Genomic DNA, 21,302 nt, shown 5'->3' on the forward strand with positions numbered 1-21,302 from the left:
TCCATTTACTGGACAGGCCCTTCCATTCTTCCAAGATAACCACCACATCTTAATGACACTCCTCTCCTTTCCCTGGCATTCAACTTGCCAAGTCTCAGGAAAGTTTCCTCCCCTTTCTTAAGAACACCATATCCCCTTTTCCTCCGGACAGGCTTCCCCAGCTTCAGAGGCCAACATTTCCAAGTCTTTGATTGGCTTTCCACACCATGGGATTCACACCCCATGCCCCAGAGCAGTGGTCCTCAGTCTTGGCTGTGATAAGCATCACTTGGGGAAGTTTCAAAAGACGTCTAGACAATACTTCGAACCAGTTAATCCTGATATCTAAGGTGGAACTCAGGTGTTAGTGTTTTTAAAAGCTCCCCAGCTTATCCCACTGGGTAGGAAGTCAAGATCCACTACCCTACTTGAACCTCCCATTCCCTAGGGTGGAACACCTGCCATGTACCCATGAGAGTCCTCTTTCTCCCCTAGAACAGGCCTTCCCATTCTCTAGCACACCCCCTCCCCATTTTGTGAGCACATCTTCCATGTTCTGAATCTGGAGTCGGAGATCTGCATTCTGACCTTGATGCTTTTACTCATTCCGTGCTCTTAAGCAAATTTCTCCACCTCTCTGAGCCTCATCCATGAAAGAGACATGATAAAAACCTTGCAGATCAGCCTTGAAAGGTTTTTAAGAGGTTCAAGGGTCCAAGAGCTTAGTGCTTATTCTCAAGAAAAGATCATACATCCGTACTCTCCAGGCCAGACTTACGATGCTTCATTGTATTTCCTCTAGAAGAATCTCCCATTTCCTTGGCAAAGAAGGGGAAACTACATTTATTGAATGCCTACCATGTGCTAGGTACCTGACATAGAGATAGGATCTCTGGGAAAAGAGCTAGGCCTGTATCTTTTCCCCCTGAATTCTTAGAACTTGGACCCAGAAAATACACTCAATAACTCAAAAGCTACCTGCTGACTGGATGGTCTAACCAGTCCTTATGACAACTCTATAAGGACAGTATTAGCCTCCCATGTTTCAGGTAAGGAAACTGATGTTCAGAAATATTAAGTACAAGTATGAGTTCACACAGCTAACGTAATGACTCCAGGGATCCAAATCCAAGACTTAGTGATTCAAAACCATGACATTATCTACTATGTCAACCTTCCTCATTCTCTAATATTTCCCCTTCCCCTTTTATAAAGCAGATCCATCTCTACTCCTATGAACAGACCTCTTCTCATTCTAGGATATAAAACGTTTCCAACCTTCTAGAGGTCCGCTAGCACAGACCCTCCCCATTCTAGGAGATACTCCCACCACATATCCCCCAGATTGGACCTTTGATTCCCTAGAACACACACACCTCTAATTCCTAGAAGAGATCCCATAACTCAAGAGTGGTGGTTCTCAAACTTTAGCACAAGTCAGAATCATCTGGAGGCCTTGTTAAAACAAATTGTTAGCTCTACTCTCGGAGTTTCTGATTCAGTATCTGGGGTGGGGCCAGAGAATTTGCATCTCTAATAAGTCCCTAGGTGATGCTGATGCTGCTAGTCTGGGGACCACACTTTGAGAACCATTGCTCAAGAGAACCTTCATCCCTCAGTCTAGACCTCACCATCCCCAGAACCACCCCCCCATATCTCCTACCATGGACTTTCTTTCCTTCAGATGGACCCTCTCTCTCTTCCCCAGAGAGTCCTCCTCAATTCCCTGAGATTGATCTTTTCCTTTCTCTAGGACCTCCTCAATTCCCACCCCAGACCCCCCCACCCCAAGACAGAGACTCCACCCTGGGCAGGCTCCCTAGAGCCAGACACGTAAGGGTTGATGATAATTGGCTTACAAGGAGCAAGGCAGAAGCAGAAAATTCCTGTCTCAGCTTAAGTGCCAGGAGTTAATCTAGCAGACAGGCTGCTCTGGGCAGGGATTTATGGGAGAAGCTATTGGTAAGGAGGTTTGTGGACCTATGGGTAAAGGAGGATAGCAGTGTCCTATGGGAGCTGGGAAGGAACTGGACTGGGCTGGAACCACCTCAGTTCTGCTTCCAACACCCCAGGCCCCTCATCCACAGTGCCTCCCTTGCCCACAGTGCTAGTCTCTCATCTTTGGAAAGAATGATTTTAAAGTGTATTTGTCAACAGACCCTCTGCTGGTCACTGGGGGAAACACAGTCCAGGACTGGGAATGAGGGGTCCCTAAGGAGGGAGGCTACTGGAGCCCTCCCCAGCCCAAGTCCAGGCAGTGAAGGGGTACCTACTAGGCGGAGCCCCTGCTGTTGCTTTCTAAAAGATCTTCATTATTTTAAAATTATAAAAATACTATATAGCAAAACCAAGCAACAGTGAAGTGCATTTTCAAAATGTAGTATGTACCTCTCCATTTCTCTTGCTATGTAATGCCGTTTTCTTTTGCTCTGAAGGAAATGAGGGGAACTGCAAAGCTGCAAAATGCCAAGGTCCTCTACCCAAGAGTCTCTCTTTTTCCTTCAGATTCCTCACACTTACCCCCTCCCAATCTCAGCTGGTCGTCGTCTTCCTTCCTCTAGAACTTGAACTCCCCCCACGCCCCTTGGCTGTGTCCTTTGCATGGAACCAGCCTCAGAGCAGGTGTGTGCCCAGTGTTTCTCTGGGGCCTGTTCCCCTCGTGAGACCTGGCCCACTCCACCGCGGCGGGGGCAGAAAGGCCTCTGCGGGTAGATGTTTCCCTTAGACTCTTCCACAACAGTGACTTGTCTTCACGCCGCAGCCGACTTCTTTTAGACATACTATGGACTCTGAATAGCTCTATTTAAAATGTCCCCTTTCTGGGACTCCTGGGTGGCTCAGTCAGGTGACACTCTTGATTTCAGCTCAGGTCATGATCTCAGGGTCGTGGGATTGAGCCCCATGTTGGGTTCCAGGCTGAGCGAGGAGCCTGCTTGGGATTCTCCCTCTTCTTCTCCCTCTGCCCATCCCCCCACTTTAAAAAAACGTCCTCTTTTTGACCACAAGCTTTCCCTTCTACTTTCTCTTTTTTTTTTTAAGATTTTATTTATTTGAGAGAGAGAGAGACATGATGGGGGGAGGGTCAGAGGGAGACGCAGACTCGCCGCCAAGCAGGGAGCCTGATGCGGGACTCGATCCCAGGACTCCAGGATCATGACCTGAGCCAAAGGCAGTAGCCCAACCAACTGAGCCACCCAGGCGCCCCAACCCAACCCTTCAGCTTTCTAATTTTCAAAAGCCGTATTGGAACCTCCAATGCTTTGTTTTTGGGGTTTTTTTTTTTTTTTTTTTTAAGTAAGCTCTGTGTCCACCATGGGGCTTGAACTCATGACCCCAGCGCCGACTGAGCCAGCCAGACACCCTGGAACCTCCAGTGCTTTGATTCTAACCACTACCTTCTAGTCTCCCAGGGCCTCCCTGTCCAGTCTTCTCTAGCTGCTTTAATTACCCTGCTCCTTGCCCGATGCAATCCACGTCCTGGCTGGCAGTCAACTCCGAGGTCTGTCTTCTGTGTTTGCTCCGGGGGCGCTGGCGTCTGCTACAAAAAATTGTCTGGTTGTAGTGAAGCTGCCGCTGCCTGATCTTGGTCTTTAACCTCAGCTGCGTCATCAGGTGATCTATCCCACTCCTGTATCTATTAATGGCAATTCTAAAATTTGACAATTCTTATAAATCTCAAAACCTTAATTCCTACTTTCTCAAGGAAATAGAGAAAACCAGACGTGAAGGCCCTCACCCCTCCCATCCATCCCACCTTCCCTCTACTCAAAAGGAAGGGGTGTCTCCATTCCTTTCCCCAGTGTCATCTACCTACTTGTCCTCTATATTCCTTGCCCACTCAAGACTTTCAAGCTATTTAGCATGGAATGAAAAGTTTTCCCCACCAACCTTCCCTCTCAGCCTCAGCTCCTGCTGTTGAACATGAAATGGGTATGCTCCTTATTCCCAAAGTGCACCGTGGGATTCCTGGTCTTGAGCAAAACTCATTCTTTCATCTACCATTCATTATACGTATATTTGATAGGTCATAATCTTACAGAAGTGACTGGATTCCCCATGACCATTCCTCCCTCTCCTCATCTTGGGGAATCATTTCTCTTCTATACTCACTCAGCTCTTCTGTGCTCTTCTCAGATTGCGGACTTGCCCCAGTTAAGAGAAAAGCAGCATTAGCTTCCACCCTCCTGGGCCACCTGCCTTCTCTCCCCCACCCCCAGCCCCACTCCTTGAGGAAGAGGGATTGTCATCTTAATCTTCAGGCACCATGATGTCTGACTCATGGGCTGACTCTGGATGAAACCCTAAGGCGATCAAATTAGTATTGTCACCCACCCCCGTCCCTGATACCCTTCCACAGGCTTCTGGCTGCTTTGACCCAATAACCCCTGCCGCTGGGTCCAGTGATTTCTAACCCATGCCTGCTGAGCCCAGAATCCCCTCCTCCTGGAGGACTGGAATCACACGGTAGCAGGCCAGAATCTCTTCTGCTGTCCCCATGATCCAGAGCATAGCGTGGACATGGCTAAGACTGGTAGGGGAGAGGGCGTCAGCTTGATCCTCAAGGCACTGCTCAGTGGAGGAAAGGACAGCATAGGCAATGCTGGGTTACACAAGGGGCAGACTGAGCCACTGCTTAGAACACATGCAAAACAAGGGCACCAAAAAAAAGGGGGGGGGAATTGAGACCAGAATTTGATCATTAATATATATACAGCTGACCCTTGAACAACACGAGTTTGAACTGTGTGGGTCCAACTATAAGTGGATTTTTTTTTTCAATAAATACAGAACAGTACTGTAAATATATTTTTCCTTATGATTTTCTTAAAACATTTTTTAAAGATATTATTTAAAGAGAAAGAGACAAAGAGTGCACAAGCAGGGGGAGGGGCAGAGGGAGAGGGAGAAGCAGACTCCCCACTGAACAGGGACCCCGATGTGGGGCTCGAACCCAGGACCTGGAGATCATGACCTGAGCTGAAGGCAGACGCTTAACCATCTGAGCCACTCAGGCATCCCAAAACATTTTCTTTTTGCTGGCTTACTTTATTGTAGGAATATACAATATATAATACATATGACATACAAAACATGTGTTAATCAACCGATTCTGCTCTAGGTGAGGCTTCCGGTCAGTTAAGTTTTAGGGGAGTCCAAAGTTACACATGAATTTCCAATTGCGTAGGGGGTCAGCACCCCAACCCCCGCATTGCTCAAGGGTCAACTGCATATTTTTGAAAGAAACTATAATCGATTGGATGTCCTATATATGCCTCATGGTTCAATATTTTCATTTTGAATTGTATATGGAAAACGGGGCACCATTGTTTTCAAGGTTTGGAGGCTTTAAAGATTTTATTATTTTTAAGTAATCTCTACACCCAACGTGGGGCTTGAACTTATAACCCTGAGATCAAGAGTCACTAGCTCTATGGGCTGAGCCAGCCAGGCACCCCAAGGTTTGGAGTCTTTAAAGTCTTCATCTGGGGGGGGGTGTGCGTGGCTAAACATCTGCCTTCCGCTCAGGTCATGATCCCAGGGTCCTGGGATCGAGCCCCGAATTGGGCTCCCTGCTCATTGGGGAGCCTGCTTCTCCCTCTCCCTCTGCTGCTCCCCCTGCTTGTGTGCTCTGTCAAATAAATAAAATCTTTAAAAAAAAATACTTAGTTTTCATCTAGTCTTGGTTAGGAGAAAGTTCTCTAGTGACTTGTTTTTGGGGTCCGTCTTTCGCCCTGTTCTATTCAACTTTTTAACCCACCTCTTGGGGATGGGTGTCAATCAAGTCTAACAAGAAAAACTTAGTAAGGACAAGTATGAGGGCATGCTGTTAAGTCCAAGGTAACAGCTTCATATGTCTGAAGTGAAGGGATGTGGTTTGGATAATAACAAAATATGTAAAGACAGGGGTTCTAGAGGGCAGTGGCTTCACAATAAATTGAGAGCAGGGTGTAACCACCAAAATACAGGCCCAGAGGTCGGGGGGAGGGGACCCCAAATTACATGACACAAGGAGGTACAGAAGAAACTGAGGGTCCTTAGCTCAAAGAAGCCTCAGTTGTCTTCAGCTAGCGGAAGGCATGCTGGGGGAAGCGGACTACACTTGTTTAGTGGAGGACAGGGTGTGGGCAGCAAAATCAGTACAGGATCCTGGAGAAGTGAGCCTGGAAACCCAGTAGCTTTGCTGGTGCCGATTTTTCATCCACATTTCCGCTCTCCTCCACACTGCCATTCCTTGAAGGTGCTCCTCATAGAGGCAATGGGAACATCCACACGGACACATAGCCTTAAAGCCCTCATTATTTCTTGCCTGAATTCTTGCAGCAGCCCCCTAACTTCTCTGCTTGCTGTCTCTCACTCTTCCAAATGTATATCCCCCATCGCTAGCAGAATCACCATCCAAAAACCTGACATGGTCCTTCTGGGCGGCCTGGCCTGCCTTCCTGGTCTCGTCTCTCCCCACAGCCTCTTGCCCTCTGTGCTGCAGACCACAAAATACTCCTTCAGCTTTACACACCTAGTTTCCTCTCCGTGGAGTAACTTGTTCACACCTTTGTACATGGTAGCTCTAATCACTTCCTCAATGACGCGTTTCCTGATCCCTCACCCAACTAACACTGCCAATTTAACGAACCCCGCTTGACTTCAATCGCTCCACTTCTTTAGATCTTTCCTTGCCTCTGTACCACAAGTCTCTTCAGGGCAGGTCCTGGGTTTTATTCATCTTTGTATTTTTATTTTATTTTTAAGATTTTATTTTTATTTATTTGACAGAGAGGGACACAGCGAGAGAGGGAACACAAGCAGGGGGAGTGGGAGAGGGAGAAGCAGGCTTCCTGCGGAGCAGGGAGCCCGACGCGGGGCTCGATCCCAGGACCCTGGGATCGTGACCTGAGCCGAAGGCAGACACTTAACGACTGAGCCACCCAGGTGCCCCTCTTTATTTTTTTTTTTAAAGATTTTATTTATTTATTTGACAGAGAGAGCACAAGTAGGGGGAGGTGTAGGCAGAGGGAGAGGGAGAAGCAGGCTTCCCGCCAAGCAGGGAGCCCAATATGGGGCTCAATCCCAGGACCCTGGGATCATGAGCTGAGCTGAAGGCAGATGCATAACCATCTGAGCCACCCAGGAACCCCGTCATCTTTGTATCTTTAGCACCTGCCACAGTGCCTGGACTACATAGGAGGAACTCAGTAAATGGCTGATGGAATTAACAAAGAGATTTTTCTTTCCTAAATTCTTCCTGCAATAGGCACACAGTTTTTGTGAAGAGAATTAAATTTGGTCCTTCGTGGGCAGCTTTCTGTCCAGCTAGGACCCCTGAGAGTATTTCACTGACCTCTCTGGAGTAGAAGCAACCCTGAGAATGGACACAGGGTGCTGAGAAGTGGCTAGACAGCCAAAAAATGGTTCTTATTTCGGAGGGTTTCAACCTCGTTGAGAATCTAGTGAAAAATAGACCCTTTCCCCAGGAAAATGTATATTCAGACACACAATTTTCTAACTTGGTTCCTAAACCTAGAGTCCCTGCCATTCCCCAGGGCCTCTACCTCCACCCCCCCCCACTCCCCCCCGCCAAGGCTTCCTTCCCGGTCCCACAGGTAAAGAATCCCTACGCCAGAGGCACTGGATATCTAACCAGGACTCAGAGAGGATGGCTATGGTGGCCAGGTGCTCTCCCTTCCTGATGAGGCCAATGCGTGCATTCTAGAGCACTACTTCTGCCCATGCACAGGACCTCCATGGAGACGGTAGATGCTCTGAGAAGAAATGAAGAAGTTTCACCAAGGGGGTGGGGGGAGGGGAACAAGAGGAAAGTTAAAAACAAAAACGAACCTCAGTCACTAGAAGGAGAAGCCTAACTATTCAGCTCCTCTTCTGGGCAGCTGCATCTCCTATCTAGTTAACAGCCACCAGACATAAGGAAGAAGAAATGAGTAACAGCCCAAGTGTTTATTACCAAAACAACTGTTCCACACTCAGTGCCTCCACTCCCATCCCTGAGGATAACCAGGAAAGTCCTTGGGGTTGTAGGAGCCCTTCGGAGGGAAAGAACTGCCTGGTTCACGCTGCCTTGGCTGGTTGTGAGGACAATGCCCTCGCAGGGACCAGTTACACAGCATCCCTGGACCTAAGGACCCCTAAAGATGGGAATGGGTGCGAGCTGACAGAGGATTTTGGTCACCGTTTCAGCATGACTAGGGGGTTATGGGTAAGCCTGATAGTAGCCCCTCTACAAGAACATACACAACCAGGGCATCCCCCTCAAGGAATCCAAACTCCTCAGGATCCCCACCAAACGTGGTCTGGCAGAAAAGGGAAGTCTTTAGAGCCTGCTGCATGATGCAAGCCGGGTCCAGAGTGCACCGCATTGCTCTTGGCACCACTCTTAAAGGCCTCCATTGGCAGGGGCTGCCCACGAGGGGCACAGCCACCAGCCAGGCTCAAACCCCGGGGCCTGGGGTGGAAATGGTCAGGCTCCGCAGCCTTCACACCATCCGGACTTCGGACTCCTCGGCTATTCCCTGAAGCTTTTCCATGATGTCCCCTGAGGGGGGCTCAGGGGCTGGGGGGGGCCCTCCCGGGGCTTCGGACAACACATAGTAGACAATCTCTTGCTCGCCTTGGGCGTTGGTCTGATTCACCACGTGGATGACGGGGCTGGGAGTGTCCTGAGAGGCTGAGAGGCCTGTCCCCTCACTGCTCCCGCCCTCCTCTTGCTCTTCAGCCTCCTCCTGGGGTCCTGGCTCCCCTGGCACTGCTTCGAGAAGGATGCCCTGCAGGCTGCTCTCACTCAGTGCTGCTCCCAGGCCCGATCCGTCCTGCGGCTGCCGTAGCAGCTGCTGCGTCAGCTCCACGCTCTCGTAGCGAACCAGCTGCAGCCGCATGTAGCCATCTTCGTGCTCCTTGTACCTGGTGAGGCGGGGGCGCACAGGGCAGAAACCACATGCAGGGGGAGGCAGGGCGCCCCGGAGAGCGGCAAGGTAAGGGACAGACCCGAGGGATGGGATGGGCCCTGGGATTTTAAATGATAGAAGCTGGAGACCAAAAAGGTCTTTATGAGAATATGTAGAAGACAAGAGGGAAGGAGCATTACTCAAGATGGAAAATTGTATGTAGAAACTTGAGAGGGAGGGAGGGAGAGGGGGTGGGAAAAAGAAATGATCTGTGTTGGAAGGTGGGGGTGTCACAGGATTTATGAGATGGTCAGGACCCTTAGGCTCCAGTTCTGGTTCTGGCTGCAGGGCTTTGGCACCACATTCAAAAATAAAAAAAATCATCTCGCTCCACCACTTTGTCCCTTGAGCCTGAATGGAGATGGTGGATTATCATCAAATTCAAAAAAAAATTTTTTTTTTTTTAAAGATTTTATTTATTATTTGACAGAGAGAGAATGAGAGAGAGAGAGCACATGAGAGGGGGGAGGGTCAGAGGGAGAAGCAGACTCCCCGCCGAGCAGGGAGCCCGATGCGGGACTCGATCCCGGGACTCCAGGATCATGACCTGAGCCGAAGGCAGTCGCTCAACCAACTGAGCCACCCAGGTGCCCTCAAAAAAAAATTTTTTAAGATTTTATTTTTTATTTGAGAGAGAGAGTGTGCGCACACACAAGTGGGAAGAGGGGCAAAGAGAGAGGAGGGGCAGAGGGGCAGAGGGAGAAGCAGACTCCCTGCTGAGCAGGGAGCCTGATGCGGGGCTCGATCCCAGGACCCTGGGATCATGACCTGAGCTGAAGGCAGGCGCTTAACGACTGAGCCACCCAGGTGCCCCAAATTCAAGGTTTTTAACTTGTTGAAAAGATATGGGGGGGGGAAAGTCTGTGAATCTAGAGGGCAGGGTTGAGAGACATACCGAAAACGGGGGTGCCCCGAGGGCCACTTGAACTGGTGCTTCTCACGAAGATGCACAGTGAGGTTGTTGCCCCTCGTGAAGCATTTGTCGCACACGTGACACTTGTACCTCGGCTCTGAGTCTCCCTGATGGGGAGGGGAGGGGGAGTGAGGTCAGCTCTTCATCCTGGGCTCCCCACACCTCTGCCAGCCCTCTCCCACCGACAGCCCCACTCACTTCATGCACTTTTCGGTAATGGGACTTGATAGAGCAGAGGGATCGCGCACTGAAGCTGCAGTTCTCAAAATCACACCTGTAGGCTGGCTCCTTGCTGTGGGTATCCAGGTGCTTCCGCAGGTCAATCAGATTCTTGCAGCTGCAGGGAGAGGTCAGGAGGGGCTGGAGGGCATGGGGGACACGGGACCGTGAGTTCTCGGCCTTCCATCCCCTGGTTCCCCCTACCTGTAGTCACAACAGTCACATTTGAAGGGCCGGTCCTCGCTGTGGCGAAAGCGCATGTGGTTGCGGAGGGAAGACGGCAGCGGGCAGGTCATATCACACAGAGGACACTTATAGTGGTTCACTGAGAGAAGCAGAGAGGGGGCTGTGATCTGAAGCCGGGCGGAAACCCGGAGGGAGGGCCAGGAGCTTGGGGGCTCCGGCTACTCACCATGGTTACGCATATGGTCCCGCAGGAGTCGCTCCGTGGCAAATCTCTTGGAACAGTGAGAGCACTGAAAGCGCTGCTCTGGGGTGGGGCAGGCAGAAGACAGGGTGGGCTGGGGGAGGCGCAGAGAGGAGAGCAAGCCCGGGAGAGGGGAACCACCAAGAAAGGGGGAGCTTAAGAACTAGGGATGGACACAGTACCACTGAACGAGCCTGGGACTTGGGAGTCGAGAACCTGAATTAGAATCCCTGCTGGACCCCAAACTAGCTGTGCACCTAACTAGTGATTTAACCTGAGACTCAGTTTCGTCCCCTGCAAAAAGGGGGATAAGAAGCACACCTCATGGGGCTGTGAGGATTCACTGGACAAAGAGATAGGGCACACAGTAAGCACCGAATAACAATATCTAATGATTCTCAGGCAGCCAAGGCTGTGGCAGATGACTGAGCCCTAAGGACAGATGTAGCCAAGCTGCAGAGGCCTTCACTAGCCCCCTCTCCTGGGAACATGCCCCTAACCCCCACCCCACGCAGGATAGCCTGCACCCACTCCCCTTCCTCTCTGATTGCTTACGATCCAACGAGGTCTGGCGACGGATGTGATCTAAGAACTTGGTGTTGTTGGCAAACATGCCCCCACAGGTGGGGCAGGCCACCACCTTCTCCTGGGTGTGGCTGCGGAGGTGCTCTCGAAGCTTCCGGCAGTCCTTGAAGGTGCAGGTACAGCCTGGGAAGGAAGGCCCAGTCACGCTCCAGCCACGGACCCCCAGAGCAGGCTCTGGTGCCAAGTCTCCAGCTGGCAGCCACCCTTACCCCATGGGACTGGGTCCATACCTAGCTGCCTTAGGCCCTCAGCAACCCCAGGCGTTTTTAAAGGCCAGAAGTTAAGGAGCAGCCCTACCTTTCCAGCCACACAGCACCACATGGTTGTCCTTGCCGACTGCCTGGTATTCACAGCACAAGCTGTGCGCTTCCACGTGCCGATAGAACCACTCGGGATTGTCGAAGGAACTCTGTGCCAGGAGCAACTTGCGGTAAGGACTGAGGATGGGTAGAGGGCCTTTGACCCCTACGTGTCCAAGGGGGGCTCCTCGGCTGTCTCCCAAATTAAGTTGACGGGGACATGAAAGTTGGAGCAAGGGAGCTACCCAGAAATAAGATGCTAGTAGGAACCTGGCATACATAAGGGCATCCCTGAAAGGGTCACGGCATCATGAGCTAAGATCCCCAACTTCCTTCCGCCCCTATTCCCAGTACTGCCCGCTGACCTCACAGTGCTCCCACAGACACAGGAAGTGATCGGGGATGTCAGGGATGATGTTGCGGCTCTGGAAGTCCAGGATGCAGGGACTGAGGTTGGCCTGGCTCTGCAGAGCCTGCAGACCCCACTGCTTCAGCTTGGTGTGGTAGCAGTGGAAGTAGACATGGCGGATGAGGTCAGCCGAACTGTCCATAGAACAAAAGCCACACTCCTGCCACAAGCAGGAGAATTCTTCCTCTGCATAAAGGGGTTTAGAGGTAAGAGTCTGACATTTTGCAAAGCTCAGCTCTCCTACCTATAGCACTTAGCAGTGGGAGAGGAGGCTGGACTCTGACCCAATCAGCAGCAGTTCATTTGGCAAATACCAGCAATTTAACCACCACCAATCGTGCCAGGCACTGGGGATATAACAAGTAAAAAGAGTTGCAGTCCCTACCCTCACAGTAGCTTTCAGTCATGGAGAAAAAACATTAATCAAATAACCACATGTATAAATATAAAACTGCAGCCAGTCACAAGGTCCATGAGGAGGGCAGGGGTCTGGGGTACTATAACATTGTCAAAGAGAGGTCATTTGGCGTGGACAGGGATGACTTGGAAATGTCCCTGTGTTGAGAGGTGATGGGCGAATATCTGTAAACTAGAGGGAGAAGTGTGGTCGAGGTAGAAGGAAGGGTGTGTGCAAGGCCCAGTGCCAAAATCTCCCAGAAGGCAGGTGTAGCTGGCAGGCGCTAGTCGCTCCGGGTTTCTGCCGCTGCCTCCCAGGCCAGGACACCTCCCACTCCTTCCTTCAGACCAGTCCTTTCTTTCCCCATATTCTGCCCGAGACCTGTCCACTCTGGGAAAGCCATCGACTGCTGCAGTCCACTGCCTAGCTCTCCAGCAGCTCTCTCCAAGCACATTTTCAATTCTTTATAGGGGTTTACTTGTTTTAGAAAGTAGGTACTTTAGGGGCGCCTGGGTGGCTCAGTTGGTTAAGCGACTGCCTTCGGCTCAGGTCATGATCCTGGAGTCCCGGGATCGAGTCCCGCATCGGGCTCCCTGCTCCGCAGGGGGTCTGCTTCTCCCTCTGCCCTCTTCCCTCTCGTGCTCTCTGTCTCTCATTCTCTCTCTCTCAAATAAATAAAATCTTTAAAAAAAAAAAAAAAAAGAAAGTAGGTACTTTAAAACATATAAGAAATGGGCATCTGGGTGGCTCAGTTGGTTAAGCGTCTGCCTTCAGCTCAGGTCATGATCCCAGGGTCCTGGGATCAAGTCCTGCATTGGGCTCCCTGCTCAGCGGGGAATCTGCTTCTCCCTTTGCCCCTCTCCCCTGCTAGTGCGCGTGAGTGTCCGAGCTCTCTCTCTCAAAAACAAATAAATAAAATCTTTAAAAAAAAAAAAATGGGGCGCCTGAGTGGCTCAGCTGGTTGAGCACCCAACTCTTGATCTTGGCTCAAGTCTTGATCTCACAGTAGTGAGTTCAAGCCCCATGCTGGGCACAGAGCCTACTTTAAAACACACACACACACACACACACACACCCTAATTTCTTTCATACATATATTATTTGACTTCTGAAACTATTACTTATAGTTCATAGTCACTAGACTTAAAACAGAATTTGAGGTAGGGGAAAGAGGGCTGCCTCTGTATTTTCTATAGAACAGAATTCTTTAAACTGTATTGTGACCTGTTAGTAACTGGAGAAATCAATTTAGGGGATTGCAAACCAATTTCTTTCTTTTTTTTTTAAGATTTTATTTATTTATTTGACAGAGAGAAAGAGAAAGAGCACAAGCAGGGGGAGTGGCAGGCAGAGGGAGAGGGAGAAGCAGGATCCCCGCTGAGCAGGGAGCCCGATGCGGGGCTCGATCCCAGGACCCTGGGATCATGACCTGAGCCGAAGGCAGATGCTTAACCGACTGAGCCACTCAGGCACCCTACAAACCAATTTTTTTTTAAAGGAGGCTCCATGCCCAAGGTGGAGCTTGAACTCATGACCCTGAGATCAAGAGTCACTCCACCGACTGAGCCAGCCAGGCGTCCCTCCCCATTTTTTTTTTTTTTTTAATAAAGAAGAACAAGATAGAACACTTCAGAGAGCATCTAATAAAGGCAAGGTTGTTTCAAGTATTTTTTAACTTTTGTGTATGGGGTTGGGATATAAAATGTATTCCTAACTGGTAGTTGCAGTAAAGAAAACATCGAGAAGCATTACCAGAGAATCAGAAGAGCAGGCTGTTGACAGCTTGTACAATATGATCCTTTTTAAAAAAATAAAACCGTCCTTATCTAATGTATGTATGTATGCAGAAAGACATCAAAAGAATGCTCACTAAAGTACTGTCAGTAATTGCCCTTTGACGGCAGGCTGGCAGATTCGTTCCGCTTACCCTGTTGAATCCATTTTCTACAAGGCATCTGTCTACCATGTTTTTAGAAGCAAAAACAGCCTAAGTAGGAAAGTCAGATTTTGCACCTTCCTTGAGCTCTTTCCCCCTCATGTCCTGCTCCCTTACCGAGCAGGTCCTCCTCCTCCTCCTCGTCCTCCCCGGAGCCGCGCACGTGCTGCTGCAGGTGCCGAGTGACATGCTCGCAGAACTCCTCCATGGCCGAGCACACAAAGGAGCAGGACCCCCACTCACACTGGAGCCCCAGGTTCTCCTTTCGGGGAACTTTCCCCGGGGGCGGCATGGCCTTCACCCTAGAGGAGGAAGAAATCCACAGCTGCAAGGATCCTACCAAGTGCCACTGGGGGTGAACGGCTGCCCAGCCTGCCAAGAACCAGTAGGCCTTTCTCCCGTGACCCATGAGAAACAGCTACTCCAGCTCAGTTCCTCAAACCCCTGGAAGCTGTCTGGTCTTCTTGTGAAGGAAAACACAAACTAACGTTATTGAGAGCATGCCAGGCACTGAGCTAAGAACCTGAACAGCCGATTTCTCACGAAGCTTCAGAGCAACAGGCCGAGAAGGAATCAATTATTCTGGTAGGATGCAGAACAGTGTGCACAGGTTCAAAGAGATGGCCTGGACAAGGAACAGACTTCAAATCCAGACTCCTGTGTCTACCACCTACCAGCTGTGTGACCGTAGTAGCCAAGTAACTTCACCCTTCTAATCCTGAACATCCTCAGCTTCGAAATGGGGATAACAAAACACTTTGTTTTTAATTTCACACCTACTATAGGTCAAGCACCATATTAAGCACATTACACGATGTCACTGAATTACCAACACCACCCAATGAGGGAAGTACTATTTTTAACTTCATTTACAGATAAGAACTTCAGGTTCGGAGAGGTCAACTGGTTTGCTCAAGGCCAGACACTAGTGGTGTGGCAGGGTTAGGTCAGGCTGACTCCAAAGTCCAAATTCTTTCTAACCCACACGGCTTGCGGATGAACCCAGAAGCAATTTGCCTCTTACTGCATCCCATCCTAAGTCCCCGCCAGAATTTTAAACCACCATACAATCTGCCTTTGTCTAACCTACCCAGTGGTTACTCACCACTCCCCTAACATCCTCTAGACTAAAATGTCCAGGTGACCTTGAACAACAGACATTTGAAGTGGGCAGATCCACTCATATGCAGAGTTTTGCAATACTTTTTGAATACACTGGAAAACTTTTTGGAGATTTGCAACAATTTGAAAAAATTTGCAGACGAACTGTGCAGTCTAGACATATATAAAGAATTAAGAAAAAGTCAGGTATGTCATGAATACATAAATACTAGTCTATTTTAGAACACTAGCCTATTTTATTTTTTACTATTTGTTATCCATTATTTATTATTTACTATCATAAAAAATATACACAAATCTATTATAAAAAGTTAAAATTTATCGGGGCACCTGGCTGGCTTAGTCGGTGGCACATGTAACTCTTGACCTCAGGGTCATGAGTTCAAGCCCCACACTGGGTGCAGTACGTGTAACATCTGCAGTGTTTTGTTTCATATAAAACAATATTGGATGGGGCGCCTGGGTGGCTCAGTTGGTTAAGCGACTGCCTTCGGCTCAGGTCATGATCCTGGAGTCCAGGGATCAAGTCCCACATCAGGCTCCCTGCTCAGCCGGGGGTCTGCTTCTCCCTCTGACCCTCTTCCCTCTCATGCTCTGTGTCTCCCATTCTCTTTCTCTCAAATAAATAAAATCTTAAAAAAAAAAAACAATATTGGTGTAGGTACTGACAGATGATTCACCTTATAAAGAGTTCACATAAACTTACAGCATCAATAAATACAGTCCAGTACTATAAGCATATTTTCTCTTCCTTATGATTTCCCTAATATCATTTTCTTTTCTCTAGCTCACTTTATTGTAAGAATATAGTACACAGTACATATAACATACAAAACATGTTGATCAACTGTTTATGTTAATGGTAAGGCTTCCGGTCAACAGTAGGGCTATTAATAGTTGAGTTTTCAGGGAGTCAAAAGTTACACATTGGGGCCTCCTGGCAGGTTCAGTTGGTGGAGCATGCAATCTTTTTTTTTTTTTTTTTAAGATTTTATTTATTTATTTGCCAGAGAGAGAGAGAGGGAGAGTACAAGCAGGGGGAGTGACAGGCAGAGGGAGAAGCAGGCTCCTTGCTAAGCAAGGAGCCCCATGTGGGACTCGATCCCAGGATCCTGAGATCATGACCTGAGCCGAAGGCAGATGCTTAACCATCTGAGCCACCCAGGCGCCCCTGGAGCATGTAACCTTGATCTCAAGGTTGTAGATTCTAGCCCCCATGTTGGGTGTAGAGATTACTTAAAAATAAAGTCTTTAAAAAAGCAAACAAACAAACAAAAAAACAAAAACAGGGGCACTTGGGTGGCTCAGTTCAGCTCAAGTCATGATCCCAGGGTCCTGGGATGGAGCCCCACGTTGGGCTATCTGCTCAGCGGGGAGCCTGCTTCTCCCTCTGCCTGCCGCTCCCCCTGCTTGTGCACTCTTGCTCTCTGTCAAATAAGTAAAATCTTTAAAACAAAACAAAACAAAACAAAAAAGTTACACGTGGATTTTTGACTGCACGAGGGTTGGCACCCCCAACCCCCATCTTGTTCCAGGGTCAAATACAGATTCCATTTGAACATAAGAAGCTGTATCTATCCAGTTGATACTGTACCTTGGGTATTTACAGTGCTAGGCATGCTCAGGCCTATAATAAATATCTGTTGAAGAAAGCTGAGTAAGAAACTGCAGGTTCTCCATCTTTAATATGCATACAAATGCAAAGTTCTCCAGCCCCTTCTCTAGAGGTTCTGATTCAGGACGCCCGGCGTTAAGCCTAGAAATCTGTCCTTTCACCTCAGCACCCCAGTTCTGACGCAGGCAGTTCCAAGAGCAGTTTGTGGAACAATCAAAGAACAGTTTCCCGGGCACCTGGGTGGCTCAGATGGTTAAGCGTCTGCCTTCGGCTCAGGTCATGATCTCAGGGTCCTGGGATCGAGTCCCGCATCGGGCTCCCTGCTCCTCGGGAGCCTGCTTCTCCCTCTGCCTCTCTCTCTCTCTCTGTCTGTCATGAATAAATAAATAAAATCTTTAAAAAAAAAAAAAAAAAAAGAACAGTTTCCCTTATGTTCTGAACATGAACACTGAAAGCAACACTGAAAGCAAAAGGACAACACTGAAAGCAAAAGTTCGGGGACAAGAGAGAACACTAACAGGGGCCTTGACTCTGCCCCTTGAGTGTCCTGGATGATGCCCCCCGGTTGGTGCCCCTACCGTGGTGGGCCCTGGGAGGGAGCAGGGCACTGGTCTACCTGAAAGAGGTGGGAGCTCTGAAAAATACCACATACCAAGACGGGAAAAAAACAGAGAAAATACAAAATATATGAAATCCTTCATGCCTACAAGTACAAGAACCTAATGTACCTGCTTATCAGAGAAACCCTTTCTTAATCCACAGCTTCTGCCTCCCCTCTGAGAAGAAGCCAGTGACCTTTGACACTCTGAGGTGTCCATGGGGCTGCTGGGCTGCTCTAGACTCACAGTGAACCCTATTAGGAAAAAAATGTTGACTATTTTTATGATGTTGGGGTAGGAAAAGTAGGGAAAGCCTTCCTAAGTCAGACATAACATCCGAAACCTCCTCTCTCTCCTGCCTACAGGATCAAGTCCAAATAGAACCACACGCAAGGCTCTTCTCCAACCAGCCTCAACGTACTTCTCCAGAAACTGAGTAAGGAAACTACCACAATTGAGGGCCTACCATGTGTCAGCCCTGTGGCGAGCCCTCTCCCAAACTTCATTTCATTTGATTTAAGAGCATCCTTACTCTAAGCCAAAGATCATGCTCTTCCTCGTCGACACCACGCTGCTGCTCTGGCTTCCTCTCTCGTCCGTTCATTCCTCTTCCTCTCTCATTCAGTGATCTTTGTCCCTAAACACATCACATTCTCCTGAAACTCTCTGCCTGAGAAACTTCTACCTACCCTCAAGCCCAGTGTCCCTTCCTTGGTGAGTCCTTTCCCAATTCATCCAGGTACAGCTGGAAAATCCACCTGCTGTCCCCGGAGCACTGTGTACAGCTTTGTTAGTGCTGTTACAATGGAATGGAACATCTGTCTCCCTCAGACTAGGAGCTTCTCAGGGCAGGGACCATCGCCCCTGCCCTTCCCATTCCCAGCATTAGCACAGAGCTCTGTACTCTTCAGACAATCAATGTCAGGATCTGATCACATTCCAGGAAGCCTTCCTAAATTACCTGCCCCTCAGATTACTCTTGCCTCTCGGTTCTATGGCTGGCCTAGCTAATACCAGAAAATCTCAACCCTATTTGTATGCTGCCCACGGTCATTTGATGTATTCTATTTTCATTCACCCAACTGGACAATATTAGCTGCTTCTGAGCAGGAACCATACCACACCCATCTGTGTCCCTATACTGTGTGCAGCACAGTGCTGAGCACAAATACTCTATAAACATATACCTGCTGGGCGCCTGGATGGCTCAGTTGGTTAAGTGACTGCCTTCGGCTCAGGTCATGATCCTGGAGTCCCTGGATCGAGTCCCGCATCGGGCTCCCTGCTCGGCAAGGAGTCTGCTTCTCCCTCTGGCCCTCCCCCCTCTCATGTGCTCTCTCTCATTCTCTCTCTCTCAAATAAATAAATAAAATCTTTAAAAAACAAAAAAAAACCCATATACCTGTTGTTGGACTGGATAAGGCCCAGGAGGTGGGCTACTACCTAGGTATCTAGATATCTAGAATGACTTGAAACTTAGGTAAAGCTCCCTGAATCCCTCTTTTGTTGTCCCCCAGCATTCTTTACTGTCTCTCCCTGCGCCCTGCTTATCTCTACCCTGGGGAGCTGTGGGATAGTGACTATCTGGTCACCACTCCTCTTTCTGCAGGCAAGGAATACAGTGAGGCACCTTATATACTAGAGAGGGCATTGGACCAGCTGTCAGAAAACCTGGGTTCAAGTTTCCTGTCTCAATTATTTTACTCTGCCTAGAACAATATAACATTCATTAAGTATCTACAGTAGGCAAATCACTGTTCTAAGTGTCCTCTATGTATAAAAACTCATTAATACAACAACCCACCTATTGAGGTATTATTATCCCACTTCACAAATGAGGTAATGGGCTCTGATAGGTTAAGTAATTTACCCAAGGCCACAAAGCTAGGGAGTGATGGAGACAGAATTCAAAGCCAGGGAGTCTGGCTCCGTTTTCCTCCTACACCTGCCATCTTATCTCTCCTTGTCTGATTCCTTCCTCCCTATAGACCTCCTATCTGTATACACAATACCCCAAATATGTTTCAATAAGTAGTTATTCTGTCAGCTTCCTCCAATAAACTGTGAGCTCCTAGAAGCCTGGCCTGTGTTCTGTTCAGTTCTAACTTCAGGGCCAGCACATCCTCATATAGGCTCTTTTAATGTTTAAGTGAACCTATAACTTATTACTTTACTTTTCGGATAAATAACCTAGCTTTTTTGAACCTGTTTTTTTGAATGTAAAATGGGATACTAATATCACAACTAGTGATGGATTCAACAAACCTGGTTAAAAAGCGCCCCCATTTACTAGCTGTGTTTCCCTCCTGCAAGTTACTTCCGCCTCAGTTTCCCATGGAGCAGGGGAATCATTAAGCCTGTCTCACTGAACTGATTTATGGACTAAGCTAAATAATGGATATTGAAACGTTTAGCATAACACCCCGCCAGAATTCAACAAGTGTTAGCTATTTGGATCCTTGCTTCTGAGGGTGAGACGCTCTAAGCACAATTCTACAAAAAGGTCAACAAAAGGACAACCAGAGGAATTCCTAATACTTCTTTTCATCTGGAATCATAGTAAGAAGCAATCAGCAAATACTTAAGAGTATATATTTTAACGCAAGGCACCGAATTAACCAGAACGATATTCAAGAGGAACCTATGTCCTGAACCTCCTAAGGACTCACAATTTGACCGAATAGATGACACTGACGTGTGACGACAACCGCCAAAACAAAGCGCCAATGAGGGAAGTCAGGACAGAAAGAAATCCCAGTGCATAGGCGAAGCGGGGAAGACTTGCCCTAAGCGGCGGGGCCCGGGCCCCTGAAACACGGGTAGAATTCGAAGAGGAGACCGTCCCGGCAGGTAAAACCTCTCCCTCACAGCCCCGCAGACTTCCCGGAGTCCTTCTCCCACTAAGGCATGGCGGTGACCATGTCTCAGCAGCAGCGAAGCCCCAGACGAGAAAGCAGGGAGGTTCGAGTCGGGGTCAGGGGCCGGGGGCACTGCAGGCGCCAGGCAGACCGACGTGGCCGAGCTGCCAGAGGAAGCCTCGTCGAGGTGACTAGAGAAGAGCCTGGCCCCGGCAGCCTGCTCAGAGCGCACCCCGACGCTGCCCCTACCAAGCCCGGAGCCCAGCTTACCGTCCCTCGGCTGCCGGCTCTCTCCAACTCTTCCCACCTCGGACCATCTCCGGAAGGGCGCTTGAGCGACGGCCAGCGAGAGCCAATCGCCACTCTCGGATCCCTCTAACAGCCAATGGCCGCTGCGACTGACGGAACCCGCGCGCGACCAAAATACGGAAGGGGCGGGAGTGAGGACCGGCGGGCTACGGGGAAGGTAGCGTTGCTGGCGCCGCGGGGTTCTAGGCGAGGCGGGGACTGGGATCCCAAGGCCCCGAATTCCCTCAACTGCGCAGGCTCCGCGCTCGGCACCCACTGGGCCTGCGCGGGGCTCGAGCTGAGTGCCGAGTGGGGTCTCTCCTTCCTCGCGCGGCTTACTGCGTTAGCTGTCAGCGAGCGCAGGGAGGAGGAGCGGGAGGCGGTGGCAGCTGCGCGCAAGGCTGCGTGCGCGGAGCTGTCCGCCCCTCCCGACCCAAACTCGAGTCCTACCTCTCTCCTTCACCCTCTTACTCTGATTTCTTAAATATCGGTATTCCTGTGCCATCTTCTCGTTCCGCCACCACCTCTCCTCTTCCGAGGCTCAGTGAACCCAGCCATGTTATCCATCCCCTCCTTTAAGTCGGAAACCCGGTAGTCCTCCCTGATTCCTCCCTCATCCGTTACCTACGATCCTCCGCCAAGTCCTGTGAATTTTACCTCCTTAAACATAGGAGCTCTCAAATTCACCCCCCATCCTTCGCC

The 21,302-nt window shown here is 49.4% G+C and overlaps 1 protein-coding gene across 2 annotated transcripts; it reads right to left on the reverse strand.

Annotated features, from left to right (window-relative positions):
* Nucleotides 1-7,910: 7,910 nt before the first annotated feature.
* On the reverse strand, nt 7,911-20,687 carry HINFP (histone H4 transcription factor). Of its 2 annotated transcripts, XM_006749196.3 has the most exons (10): nt 20,583-20,687; nt 14,236-14,420; nt 11,742-11,971; nt 11,375-11,486; nt 11,048-11,200; nt 10,478-10,555; nt 10,270-10,390; nt 10,045-10,183; nt 9,829-9,953; nt 7,911-8,889 (listed from the first exon to the last, which is right to left on the reverse strand). In XM_006749196.3, exons 1-10 carry the CDS (start codon nt 20,627-20,629, stop codon nt 8,466-8,468), a joined length of 1,614 nt encoding a protein of 537 aa, XP_006749259.2. In that variant the 5' UTR covers nt 20,630-20,687; the 3' UTR covers nt 7,911-8,465. The 2 variants fall into 2 exon arrangements, with proteins under 2 accessions (XP_006749259.2, XP_030876186.2); XM_031020326.2 differs by lacking the exon at nt 14,236-14,420 and having other exon boundaries at nt 20,583-20,644.
* Between the last annotated feature and the right edge of the window lie 615 nt (nt 20,688-21,302).

This window comes from Leptonychotes weddellii, chromosome 11 (assembly GCF_054177405.1).
Source record: "Leptonychotes weddellii isolate Sample4059 chromosome 11, ASM5417740v2, whole genome shotgun sequence".
Classification (NCBI taxonomy): domain Eukaryota; kingdom Metazoa; phylum Chordata; class Mammalia; order Carnivora; family Phocidae; genus Leptonychotes; species Leptonychotes weddellii.

Coding starts and splice junctions, on each gene's coding strand:
- HINFP (XM_006749196.3), bottom strand. CDS start 20,629: ATGGTCCGAGGTGGGAAGAGTTGGAGAGAGCCGGCAGCCGAGGGACG. Junction 14,421..20,582: donor GAGCCGGCAGCCGAGGGACG/GTAAGCTGGGCT, acceptor TTCCTCCTCTAG/GGTGAAGGCCATGCCGCCCC. Junction 9,954..10,044: donor ATTACCGAAAAGTGCATGAA/GTGAGTGGGGCT, acceptor CCTCCCCATCAG/GGAGACTCAGAGCCGAGGTA.